Source organism: Plasmodium knowlesi, assembly GCF_000006355.2.
Source record: "Plasmodium knowlesi strain H genome assembly, chromosome: 8".
NCBI lineage: Eukaryota > Apicomplexa > Aconoidasida > Haemosporida > Plasmodiidae > Plasmodium > Plasmodium knowlesi.
In genome coordinates, this window is record NC_011909.2 from 424,431 (window position 1) to 436,730 (window position 12,300).

The 12,300-nt window shown below is 35.0% G+C and overlaps 3 protein-coding genes across 3 annotated transcripts; 1 reads left to right on the top strand and 2 right to left on the bottom strand.

Moving 5' to 3' along the window:
- Positions 1–1,607: 1,607 nt before the first annotated feature.
- PKNH_0809300 (protein phosphatase PPM10, putative) lies at positions 1,608–2,816 on the top strand (the record flags this gene model as incomplete). Its single annotated transcript, XM_002258697.2, has 1 exon — positions 1,608–2,816. One exon carries the CDS (start codon positions 1,608–1,610, stop codon positions 2,814–2,816), a length of 1,209 nt encoding a protein of 402 aa, XP_002258733.2.
- A 986-nt stretch (positions 2,817–3,802) lies between these two features.
- PKNH_0809400 (tubulin--tyrosine ligase, putative) lies at positions 3,803–5,365 on the bottom strand (the record flags this gene model as incomplete). Its single annotated transcript, XM_002258698.1, has 1 exon — positions 3,803–5,365. The coding sequence occupies one exon, from the start codon at positions 5,363–5,365 to the stop codon at positions 3,803–3,805; it is 1,563 nt and encodes a 520-aa protein (XP_002258734.1).
- A 2,562-nt stretch (positions 5,366–7,927) lies between these two features.
- PKNH_0809500 (conserved Plasmodium protein, unknown function) lies at positions 7,928–11,713 on the bottom strand (the record flags this gene model as incomplete). The annotated part of the gene is made up of 2 exons (XM_002258699.1): positions 7,928–8,015; positions 8,280–11,713. 2 exons carry the CDS (start codon positions 11,711–11,713, stop codon positions 7,928–7,930), a joined length of 3,522 nt encoding a protein of 1,173 aa, XP_002258735.1.
- Between the last annotated feature and the right edge of the window lie 587 nt (positions 11,714–12,300).

Consider the following 12,300-nt stretch of genomic DNA (forward strand, 5'->3'; position numbering starts at 1 on the left):
CGTCTTCTTGATCATTAAAATGTGCAGTTGATATAAAAACTGTGAGCTGGGAATTAAAACACCCTCTCTTTATCAAAAAGTATTAATATTGCGACCTTGTCTGTTTGTCCATTACCAAGACAAAGCAACAAAAAAAAAAAAAAAAAAAAAAAGAAAGAAAAAAAGAAATGACATTAATAGCTTCGCATTAAAGATTACTTCTCTATGTTGTTGAGACAAAGACGGAACAAGTGGCACCACATTATTTGTAATTTAAAATGACCTTGATAAAAATACAATGTGGGTATCTCCCTTCGGATGCACCTCCTTCTCTTCATTTGAACAGGCGTAAAAAAAATGGGAAGAATAAGAAAGTTCCTTCAAAATGACGGATGTAGCACCACGTAACATCACACTTATTCCATAGCACCCACAAATAAATAAAAGGTGGCACTTATATAAAACCACATTAAAACCGAATCAACACAATGCCATCCGCAGTTGTCCAGAAAGGTTTCCTCTGCGAAATAAAAATTCGCTTTGGTCCACCTCCAAAAGGGGTATGCAATACTATAATATGACGTTGCTGTACCCAAAGAACATCTTTTTTAATATAAAATGTGGAAAATGTAAAAGCACAGTAACATCGCTACTGCAAATTATCACGCAATTCTGCTAGGCCATTAAAATTGTAAAAAAAAAAAAAAATACCCCAACGGTGTGGGGATCTACATTCCTATTGGTTAAAATTTTATGATATTTTACGGATAAACCTAATATTCAAAAAAAAAAAAAAAAAAAAAAAAATTTCAAAATTTAAAATGGCATACATCCCACAAATGGGGTAAAATTTTCTAAAAAGCATATTAAAATTAAAAGGGAGTTATATTAAAATTGCAAAATGAACGAGAAGGATGCCCCTATTTCTTGTCCTTTATTTTGTAATTTTTTTTCCCCCCTTTTTCGTTTCATTTTCACGTATGTTATGTTTGAACCCTAAGGGATACCAGCACTGTGAAATTGTTGCAATTTTTTCAAGCTCCAGGGAATCTTCGGCGAGGGAGTTTGTGCGTTAATGTTTCTCCCCCTACAGGGATAAAGGAAATATACTTATTTTTACTCCTTGCTTGACCTCTTCGCCCCGCCCCCTTACCATTCCATCAATTGGGCGTTTATTTATTTATCCCATTATTATATACCGGTGCCTTTCCATTATAGCATATTGGCTTGCTATTTTTTATTCCCCATAATTAGCACGTGGATAAAATGGGAGTGGCCCCATGAAAACATAATTGTGTAAGAACGCGTACCTTCTGGATTGTTCGCACCTTCTTTTCATGCCTTGCATTTTAGTTCACATAGCTAATTTTTTTTTATTTTTTTTTAATTTTGGGAAAGTAAATTTTAAATGCGACATCAAGGGGAAAGAATAAAGCAGAGTATGGCAAGAAAACAAACCACGGCAAAATAAGCTATCCACAGTAAAATAAGCCTCCCACAGTAAGATGAGCCATCCACACGGAAAAAGGCATCTACTGCTAAACAGCTTGGCATGAAAAGTATCAGGGAAAACACACCGGCTGATGCAAAATTCCTTGCGGAAAGAGCCGAATGTTTTTTTACCATAAATGTTCACCACATTATTTTCTCTGCTGGTTGTGCTCCTATATAATATGTTCACATGCTGTAAAAATCCACCGGCCCATTCCGTGTATGCTATAGCGCCTATAAATTTGAAGAGGAAAATGAACTACTTGCTAAAAAAAGAAGATTGCTACTTTTACCGACAAAACCTTAATTTTTTCTCCAAAGAATTCGAGAAAAAATTAAAAAAGAATAAGAAAACGAAAAATGAAATGGGAATAAAGGATAACATTATGGATAAGTTATCCTATTTGCCAATCCAAGGTGCCAACAAAAGTTCCAATTTCACCAACACAAAATGTGACACACAGCTTAGCAATAACTTCACCAAGGAACTTAATTTTGTAACAAAGTTGCCTTACACATTTTTAAAAAATAAAGTTACCTTTAACTTTTTTAATATGGCAAATAGTGTATATTTGAAATATAAAATTAATAAAAACATTCTTTTCTCCTTTAACAAAAAGGCCTTCTGCTCAAATGGAAAACATTCCATTTTGACAAATTATAAAATTATCAAACATCCAGATAAAGTAGAAAGTGAAGATTGCTGTTTAAATGGGAAGGGGTTTATGGCCATCGCTGATGGTGTAGGATCTTGGATAAGGCATGGAGTAAATCCAAGAAAATATCCAGAAAGATTTTTACAACTTTTACAAAAAAAAATGGATGAAAATGAAAATATGAAAATTGAAGATGTACTCAACTATGCCTATCTAAATAATGACATTGAAGGATCAACCACCGTTTGTCTAATCATCTTTAATAACAACAGCACCATCTCCACAGCTGTCGTTGGAGACTCGCAATTTATCCTCATTCGAAATGATAGCATCATTTACCGCTCAAAACCCCAGCAGTACGAATTTAATTTCCCCTACCAGTTAGGAAGTAATGAGGTAAGCAAACCAAATGATGCAGACATTGCTCACATAGAAGTAAAAAAGAATGATATCATCGTTGCGGGGTCTGATGGACTGTGGGATAATTTGTACGATAACCAAATATTAAATTTGGTTAAACAGAACAACTTTTCCACCCTGTCGGAAAAAATTGCCAATGAAGCCTTTAACTACTCCAAAATGAAGAGGTGGATGTCTCCCTACATAAATAATTACAACAAAGAGTTTAAGTGCCACAAAACGGGTGGTAAAATGGACGACATCACCGTGTCCTGCGCGCTCATATGCTAACCGACCCGGTAGAGTGGAAGCATGGAAAAACGGAACAGAAGTGAAGTATCAAATAAGAATAAAGTTAACGGAAAAAAATGAAAAAGTAATTAACATATCAACGAAATGTGCTAACTGCATCTCCTCACTGTAAATTATAAAAATGAAAACTTCTATATTAGGAACCCTCATCTGCCCTTGCTCGAAGCTGGAATGAAGCTTCATTGAAGCATTTATAGGTTTAACGGAGAAAAGATTCTTTTGTGTAACTCTAAAGGGATCTTATTTTTTTTAAGACTCATAAAAGGGATACAAACTTCCTGGTTCCTTTCCCAATGTGTACATTTCTTCACATCCCAGTTGTGCGTGCACACGTGTCCGTTTTGATTGCCACGATCACACCATTACCACTTCACGGTTGTTCCATTGCTATTACATTTTTTTTTTTTTTTTTTTTGTTGTTAATATATGTATTACTTCCTTGGCGTTAATGTACTCACGTGGTGTAAATATATGCCTATCAATAAATCACTCCCCTATTCGTATCCCCCCTTTGAATGTGTCCCGCGCATTCTTCTTATGTTTTGTAAATTTCAAAATATACATATGTACATTGACGAAGTTACCTTAATTTCACATTTTGAATATTTTTTATATGTACAATAATTTGAAATATATATATATTTTTTTTTTTTTTTTTGTAGTACCTTATCAAACCGCCCCAGTGCACATAAAACCCCACACACACTTGTTTACCTTTGTAAATTATCCCCCACACGAACATATATACATATATATGTGTGTGATCAACTTTAATAGCTCACTTGATATCCAATCGACCCTTCTTGCTGGCATGTCCTGTACGGAGGTAGTCACTCCCCCTTTGGTTTTCTCGCCACACTACTTCTGTAACTTGTTATGCGGCGCAGGGAAGGTATAAGACATGAGCGAGGAGGCACCACCGCTGTCAGCACGCCCAATGTCAACATGCCCAGTGTGGAAACCACCTAACACGAGGTGGAGCAGTTGCTCATGTTTGCCATGACCCGATCCGAGTGGCAGTACTTATTACACTCTACCTCGTTCAGCCAATACAACTGTTGCTGCTCCTCCTCATACTGATCCTCCTCTTCCGTGGCTACATTGTTCGTTATAGCTAGCTTCTCCATCGCGTGACTCCTCCTCTTTGCAGGTTCCTCAAACAGGTATTCAAACGAATCTCTTTTCATACAGTAGGGTATTCCAATGGACTTGTTCCAAGCATTAGAAACGAACAAAATAAGATTTTCATAATCGAGCAATTCGAGCAAGGGATAAATTCTTTTATACCCACCCAAGTTCCTATTTTCATAATGGAAACGACTCAAAGTTAACTTTTCCTTCAACTCTTTTTTGTGCTTTACTAAAACGTCACTATACTTTTTTCTAAACTTTTGCAAATTCAGATACTCCTGAATGTGTATATGTCTGTACTTGGAGTGCATATACAGCATGTTCAATGTGTCTCTGATAACTGCATATTTTACCTTCTCATCTACGAGGGAGCTTGTCGCAAATGAAGGGGAGTGATTCACCTCAAGGAGCCAAGGCTTTAATTTATAATCTAGTAAAATATCAAACCCTAGGACTTCAAAACACATACTATTGGAATAATCACTAATATGAGCTGAGTTGTAATAATGCTTCAACTCAGGTTGTATTGAACAAATCGTTTTAACAATCATATGTTCAATTCGTTTCATTACTGAATCCATGGGCAACCCTTCTTCTTTCAATTTCTTTAAGAATGCTTTCCAACTTCTTTTATGTCCTGTGGTTGCATCATCAGGATGTAGCGAATTTTCAAATTTATCTGACTTTTTGTTAATAGAAAAATTTGTTAGGTGCATGTTCACCTGCTTCAGATTCTTCGATTTCGGTAACTTATATTTTTCTATTGAAAATCTCACTAAGCCATCTTCGTGCAAAAATATCCTCAGCGGATCACAACCTGTCACTAAAACGTACAGCCGAATGTCAAACTTTAATCCATTTATTAATAGCGGTTTGTGTATGTACTTTTGAATAACGCAACTGTCATATTTGTTTATATTGTCCAAACTTTTTGTTAAATATATGCCCTTCCCTTGACATGAATTTTTTAACTTAACTATGTATGTCTTGGACCCACTTTCCTTTTTAAAATAATTTATAAAGTCAGATATTTCGTTCGGTAAGATCCACGTGAGAGGGAAAAAATTGTAACTTTGCGGGAATTTTTTTTTCATTTTTTTTAAATTTTTACATAACTCATCTTTCCTTGTTATTCCTTTCATTCCAATGAAATGGTTAATTTTTTGGAACTTTTTCAACTTTCTGAACCTATCGTCGGATATAGATGTGTCTAGCCATATGACGTCCCAATCAGTAGAATCCGGATTAGCTTCAATCCATTTTTCAGATTCTTCAACCACTCTTTTAATAATTTCATACCTCGTATTTGCTAAATGGATTTTATAATAGCACTGTTTGTTTCTAATAAAAAGCCCATCCTTTCTACTTTGCGTGTAGTGCATTAAATGAGCATCCATTGTGCTTCAGGCTTTGTGATGCTTTCCCGTTAGGATATTGTAGCCGCTAGCGTCAATCACTTGTTCGCTAATATTTGGGGATTGTTTCAGGAGAGTAACAAAAGTAAGCTTAGTAAATACATTTCTTTGTATTGATTAGAAAAAGGTTCCCTTGTCTATTTTATCATTTGCATTTAAAAAGGGGCAACTTCGATTGTGCCTGATATGTTAACTTCAGAACTAATCTGTTAGTTTTTTTTCTTAGAAGTATTCCTTAAGCGCGCAATTTACTCTACGTCCTTTATCATTCCTCAAGTTTACGTGCAGAATGAGGGGTGCCCCAGTGTTACATAGATATTCACGCACCAGTTTGTGCTCAGAGAAGGAAAAAGAAGAGAAAAGCTAAAACATAAAGCTAAAAATATAAAACTAAAAACATGAAGCTAAAAACATAAAACTAAGAACATAAAGCTAAAAACATGAAGCTAAGAAAATAAAGTGCAAAAAACATAGAGCAAAAACTAAAAAAAAATTGCAACGGAGAAAAAATAAATATTAAACCTAAAAAGTTAAGGATTTACAATTAGGGAGGAAACCTATATAAGTGCACACATCTACATGGGCATAGGCAGCTCCTATAACCCCCTTTGGCATTATTTTGACAATGTACACCCTTTTAAAATTTTGACACAACACTTCAAAGCAGCTAACTTTCTACGTTTCCGCAGATGCGGCTGCCCGTTTCCAGAATACGCAAATTAAGAGTGATATGAATTATTGCAAAAAAGGTTCAATTTCTTGCTTCTGTGCAAACGGATGGAACGAAAAAACTATGGCTTCTTTTCCTGGGAGAATTATTTTCTGGCGCGCTGTGTAAATGTGTCATATGCAAAATACACTACAGAAAAAGAAAAAAAAAAAAAAAGTAATATATTAAAAATTGTGCTGAATAAGACATCAATTTTTCTACATATTTCAAAAATACACCAGATTGTATAAAAACATGTTACACGTAAATCTATTCCTCTTCATCGTTTCAACATTTTGGAATGGTACTACTTTTTATATTTTTCCTTTATAATCTTCTTTCAAGTTACACAGAAAAAAAAAAAATGTTACAACACTTTGTATACAATTAAGTTCTCATTAAAAAATTCACAAAATATCAACAGGCAGTAACATATAATGTAAAAAGATAAAAATGTATAAGAGTGTGTACATCAATTTGTACCTATAGAATAATCCTACGCAATTTATAGGAACTTTTTTCCCATTTTGGAAATGGTGAAAAATTGATGAATATGGAAATATTTGCGTTTTCAAAAGAAAGGACAGTCAACAAATTGCTGCGCGGTAACACGAACCATCACTTTGTTCCCGTGTGTGTGTATATGTCTGTTTCTGGGTTGGAAAAAAAAAAAAAAAAAAAAATACTATATATATATATATATATATATAACCATATCCGTATGTGTACACACCTATGTGAACACTTCACCTTGCTGTTCATATTTTTTTTTTTTTTTTTTTTTTTTTTTTTTTTCCTTTTAGCTACCTCCTCACAAATTAATTCAAAACGGATGAAGCATTATGTTTGCCTCAGTTTTGGGGGTTCCCATTTCTCAAAATATAAACTGACGTACAATAACATACATCATTACATAATTTCCTAACATTCTGGAACGTTCAGTTTTTTAGCTTAACGAATGAAGACAAGGATGTTTCCTTAATTTTACCTTTTATGCATATGTGTGCATAGGAGAAGGGGGAAAATATAACTTCACTCAAATGAACAGTGAATTTCTAAGTTCTTATGTGATAAAGAACGGAAAAGGACGCGGAAGGGACGAACCAGTGGGTAAAGGATTAACACAGAACCAATGAAATGATACAAAACGATACACAACTGAGCTGCTGTTAATCTCCAATTTTGCGACGTGTGCACAATGCTATTGTTACGATAAATTCCCTTTCGTCTGTTCCCACTTTTTGGTACGCTTGACATGTAAGAAAAAAAAAAATGACTTAAACTGTCAAAGAATTTATCGCCCCCTCCCGCTCTTAACATTAGAAAATTGAAGTTACCAGAGGCATGGTAAATTATTTAACTGGCCCAAATGACACATTTTCAACATATGTATTCAGGAATTCCTCGATATTTTTAATGTAGCACTATTTCTACAAATGTGCACGTGGTTGTCACTACTTACACATGCGCTGCTGAAGCTTCTAACAAAAAAAAAAAAAAAAAAAGAATAAATAAAAATCAGGAAAAAATTAACCGTATTACATAACTACATTCGTTCTCCTAATTTGCAAAATATTCCTAAAGGTAGGTACACCTGTTCCGTAATTTCTTTTCGAAATTTACAACGCAACAAAAACAAACGGGCACAAATTCAATTGAAGCAAGAAAAATTGACGACACAGACAAAAAAAAAAAAATTAAATAAAGTAAAATAAAATGAAACACGACATACAAAATGTTATTTCAAAAAAAGGCGCAACAAATGATCATTCAATAGGGGCATCCCATGAATAGCCAGAATAGCGCTACACTGTGTTCCTACTCACTGGGCTGCTTTATCCTCCGGGGCAATCTACGCTTGTGTGCTTTAACGAGTCAAAGTTAATCGTTTTGGATATGTACTCTTCCCATAAATTCGTTTCGCTGCAAAGGTGGGGAAACAGAAAAATGGTAAAATGGAAAAATGAGCGAAATAAATGTGAGGTGTTGATGGGCCATTTACAGCCCTATTCGACACTCCTCTACATTACGTTAAGCAACAACAGGGTGACAACCCCATGTAGCAAAACGGACATATCATCGTAATTAAAATTTCCAGGAAATTGCAATTGCGCAAATGTGTAGCACGCGGAAAGGACAAGCGGACAATACAAAGGGGGAGGTGCAGACCGCCGCATAAACACTTACGGGAAATCGTAAGAGTAATACTCATCAACAATTTGGAATATTAAGTCATCGCACACCGCCAGATAATGGTTTGACTTCTTAACTTTCGCCCCGCACAACGTTAGGTAATTTTTCAAGGAAAAAGCAATAGAATATATTATTGAAAAAACGCTTACATCATGATCAGTGAAAATGTTATAAAAGCAAAAGCTCAAAATTTTATCGACGCTTAAATTTTTGCGATTTGTTAATTTATACTTGAGCGTTAAAATGGTGTTCAATGCTATGAAATGCTGAATGAAACTCAGGACATACTTTCGAGCGCTGTATAAAAAATCTTCGCTCGTTTTCTTCATGAGACATTTACAAAAATTGCACATAAATCTGTGACTGAGGAGAATTAAACTTCTTTCACTCTTTAGATTTGTACGACATTTCTTTTTTCTTTTCTCAATTTTCGATTTTTTTATTATAATCCGCGTGTTGTCAAGTGTACAGCACCCCATGATGTTTAATTTGACTATGTCTGTTAAGGCGCTCAAGCATTTTATAAAAACAGGTAAAGAATTATTTAAATAATATTCCTTGAAGGGTTTTTCAAACGTATTTGTGATATTAATAGGTTCTTCCTTTTCACTGCTCTTCGTTTTGTCTTCATCGTGGAATTCGTCCCAGGAACGCCCCCTCATTCTGTAACACCTTTTGAGACCCACCACCTTTTCCCCATAAAAAATAACATTATCCCTCTTAATGCTTCTCAACGCTTTGTCGCAGCATAATAGTAGCAGAAGAGAAATTTCATGCAATAATTTCTTACCCCTTCCACTCCTATAAATGGTTAAATACACATTGTGTAGAACATCAACTGCCTGAGAGAAGCAGCTGCTTGTGTTTCTTGCGGGTAAGAAAAACTTATACTTAAAAATGGGAGCCTTGCATATGCTTATAATTAGCTTTTTATATTTCCACCACTTTGAATCGTAATTTATAGATTCGTCAAAGAGGATAAACGTTTTTAGATAATCTAAGCAAAACGCAAAATAAAAGGCCTGCTCTCCCGATATATACTCTGTCTTTTCAAAAAAAAAGGCAGCATACTTCTTATAATTTAACTTCCCCTTTGGCGAAATAATGCCCTCCTCATCAAAATAAATATACGGATGATGATGCCAGTAATAATGATCATGCTTCACGTTCCTATGATTAAATTTCCAATTGGTCTTTTCTTTAATTCTTCTAAAAACATGGTCCAAAAAAAAGAACTTCATCATATTTACACTTGCCTTTTTTTTGTAGAAAAAATGAGATATTCTTAGCAGAACTTGTTTGAAAAAATAACAATTGGATGAGTTTAGAAAGGCCCAATTCTCCTGAGCTGGCATTAAAAAGAATATAACTGTGGAATACATTTCCTCTAGTAAGAAAAGCAGCAGCTTTTCGCTTCTGCCCTCAGCCCGAAGTTGGATTCGTTCAATCATCTTCTTCACTTCTTTTTGCTCAAATAGGGTCTCATTTCCCTTTTTATTATAGCTGGCTTCATTTTGGATGCTAAAATGATCGATTATGGATTGGCCGTTTTGGTCACTCACTAGTTTGTCCTCCATCTTGTCTATGCCTTCCAGCACGTACACTGCTTGGATGAATAGATGTTTCAAAAAGAAGAAAAATTCATTAGGAAATTGAAAGTACTCATTTTTACTTACTTTTTTAATTAACTTCAAAATGTGTATGAAAAGAAAAATAAAGCACACACTGGCGCTGGTCCTGTCTGGAACAAGGCCCAAAAGGCAATCCAGTATTTTAACCAAAATTTCCATTTCGATTATATTATTTCTGATGATGGTATTTTTATCTGAGTCCTTCATATCTTTGCAAAATAATTTCCCTTTTTTTACATTAACTTGATCGTTTATATAACTTCTTAGCAGAGGATCCTGCCCGATTCCGCTTTTAAAAAATTCATCATATTTCGTTTCTTTGTCCTTTTCATCTACAGGTTGACCAGTGCTAGCATGATTGATATAATCCATGTGGAACAAAATTAAATTTGTGATTTTGCAAAACTGACTTTGTGCACAGGCTGCTATGTGGCACGTTCTGCTGGTTGCCACGTTACCGTCACGCTGGTTGGACACCTTCTGATCGCTATCAAAAGGTGCGTTCGCAATATTTAGCGACAATAGAAAATCCTTAGCGTACGCCTGTATATCCGAGTTCGACACAAACAGGAGGTCCAAAAAGGAATTAAAATCTTTTAACAACTTAAAATATAGCTGTTTCTGCGTTTTCTTTTTACACTTGGTAATTAGCTGTATTATGAAGGCAATAAACCGTTGCGTCTTTTCCATTGTGTCATTTTTTAGGAAAAACTTGTGTAGCCACAGAAAATCATAGAGCAGTAATTCCTGATGATATTTCTCACACAAATTTAGAAGAACATTTATACATTCGTGTATGATATAAATGGTTAAATCAAATTTCATGACCAACTGAATAATCGTTTGATAAATTTTAATAATTATTTCCTCCTTCGATGGAACCATAGTCGTGTCAGAATGACCGTTACTTTGATCAGTTTTCCTCCTTCCTTCTTCAAGCGGGTCTTTGTATGCACCCGTCCTCTGCCTTTTATATAGTAACACTTTGTCATTAATATGGTTTGCGAATATTTCCCCATTTTGTAGATTCACGTGAGGGAACGGACGACCATCTCGCAAATGCGGAAAAATGCAAGGAGTGCTTAAAAATGGAGACACATGTGCATCATTCGTCAAAATTGTATTGTCATGATTGGTGTTTTTGCTTACCCTTCTTCCGGGACTACCTATTATCCTGTTTTTGTCCAAAGTGGGAGTTTCCCTCTCCTCAGATAACAGTGCAATAGACAGGAGGTTCAAAATTATGTTAACCGGGGGGATGGCTACATGATCATCGTCATCTGGTGTCTCTATGATCTTGCTAAAAATCCTCGACGAGATAAAAAAATTAATATAATTCAATTTTGCAAATATTTCAATATGATTATCTTCACCCCAAAGATTAGCAAATATTAAATCGTAAAAAAGTTTGCACGACAAATATTCCAAGTATTCACTTACATTATCAACTTTGTTTAGCAAAAAAAATAACGTATTCAGACTGATGAAATAAATATTTTGGTACACGAATGTTTGGTGATTGTTCCTAATGATATCAAGACATACCCCAATTAAATTATTCAGATCTGTGCTAGTGGCACACTTCAATTCCTCACATATAGAGTTCGTTAGGAAGCTCCTATAGGAGCTAGCTAAAAAATCGCTGATGTCATCCTGAGCATCATGATTAGTGTAACAATTTAACAGAGCAGTTAAATTTTTTATGTTCCTTTCGTTTTCCAATTTGACATTCTTTTCATCCAAGCAGGGGAGCTCTTCAGCTATTAAGAACGTGATGCTTCTTTTCTTATCGTTCATATTTGCATCGTGCAGGGTGGACACAAAACCTTCCTCGGGGGTTAATAAGCAAATGAAGAACGAAGTTGTAATAACAAGTTGGGGGGAAGCACGCACGGTTGGGAACACCTTGTAGGCGTTAAAACGGGAACGAGGAGAGGACAAGTAAGAAAGTACGCACACTGGAAGTTTTCTTACTATCGTGCTGCCAATTCCTAGTTCATACGATTTTATATATGAGCTTGTACATAACCTATTTTTTCCTTCACCATGTGAAGCTGTTTGGCTAGCTATTTTGAAATACCCACCCAAAAAAAAAAAAAAAAAAAAAAAAAAAAAAATCGCCAGATTTCTCTTTCCAGTATATCAGCAAAGGTACACAAGAAAAAAAAGAAGAAAAATGACTTTATATTTACCTCAACATTTTGCGTGACTTTGGCTTAGGAAAAAGGTTCGATGTCACAATTCTGCTACGTTGCGAAATGCTACACAAAACGGCTGGGAGTTTGTTACGAGTTTGCTTTCATTTTATAGGGCAATTTCTCCCAGCCATAAAATGTGGGAATAAATCATGAGAGAAAAAAAAAAAAAATAATTAAATGCAGGTT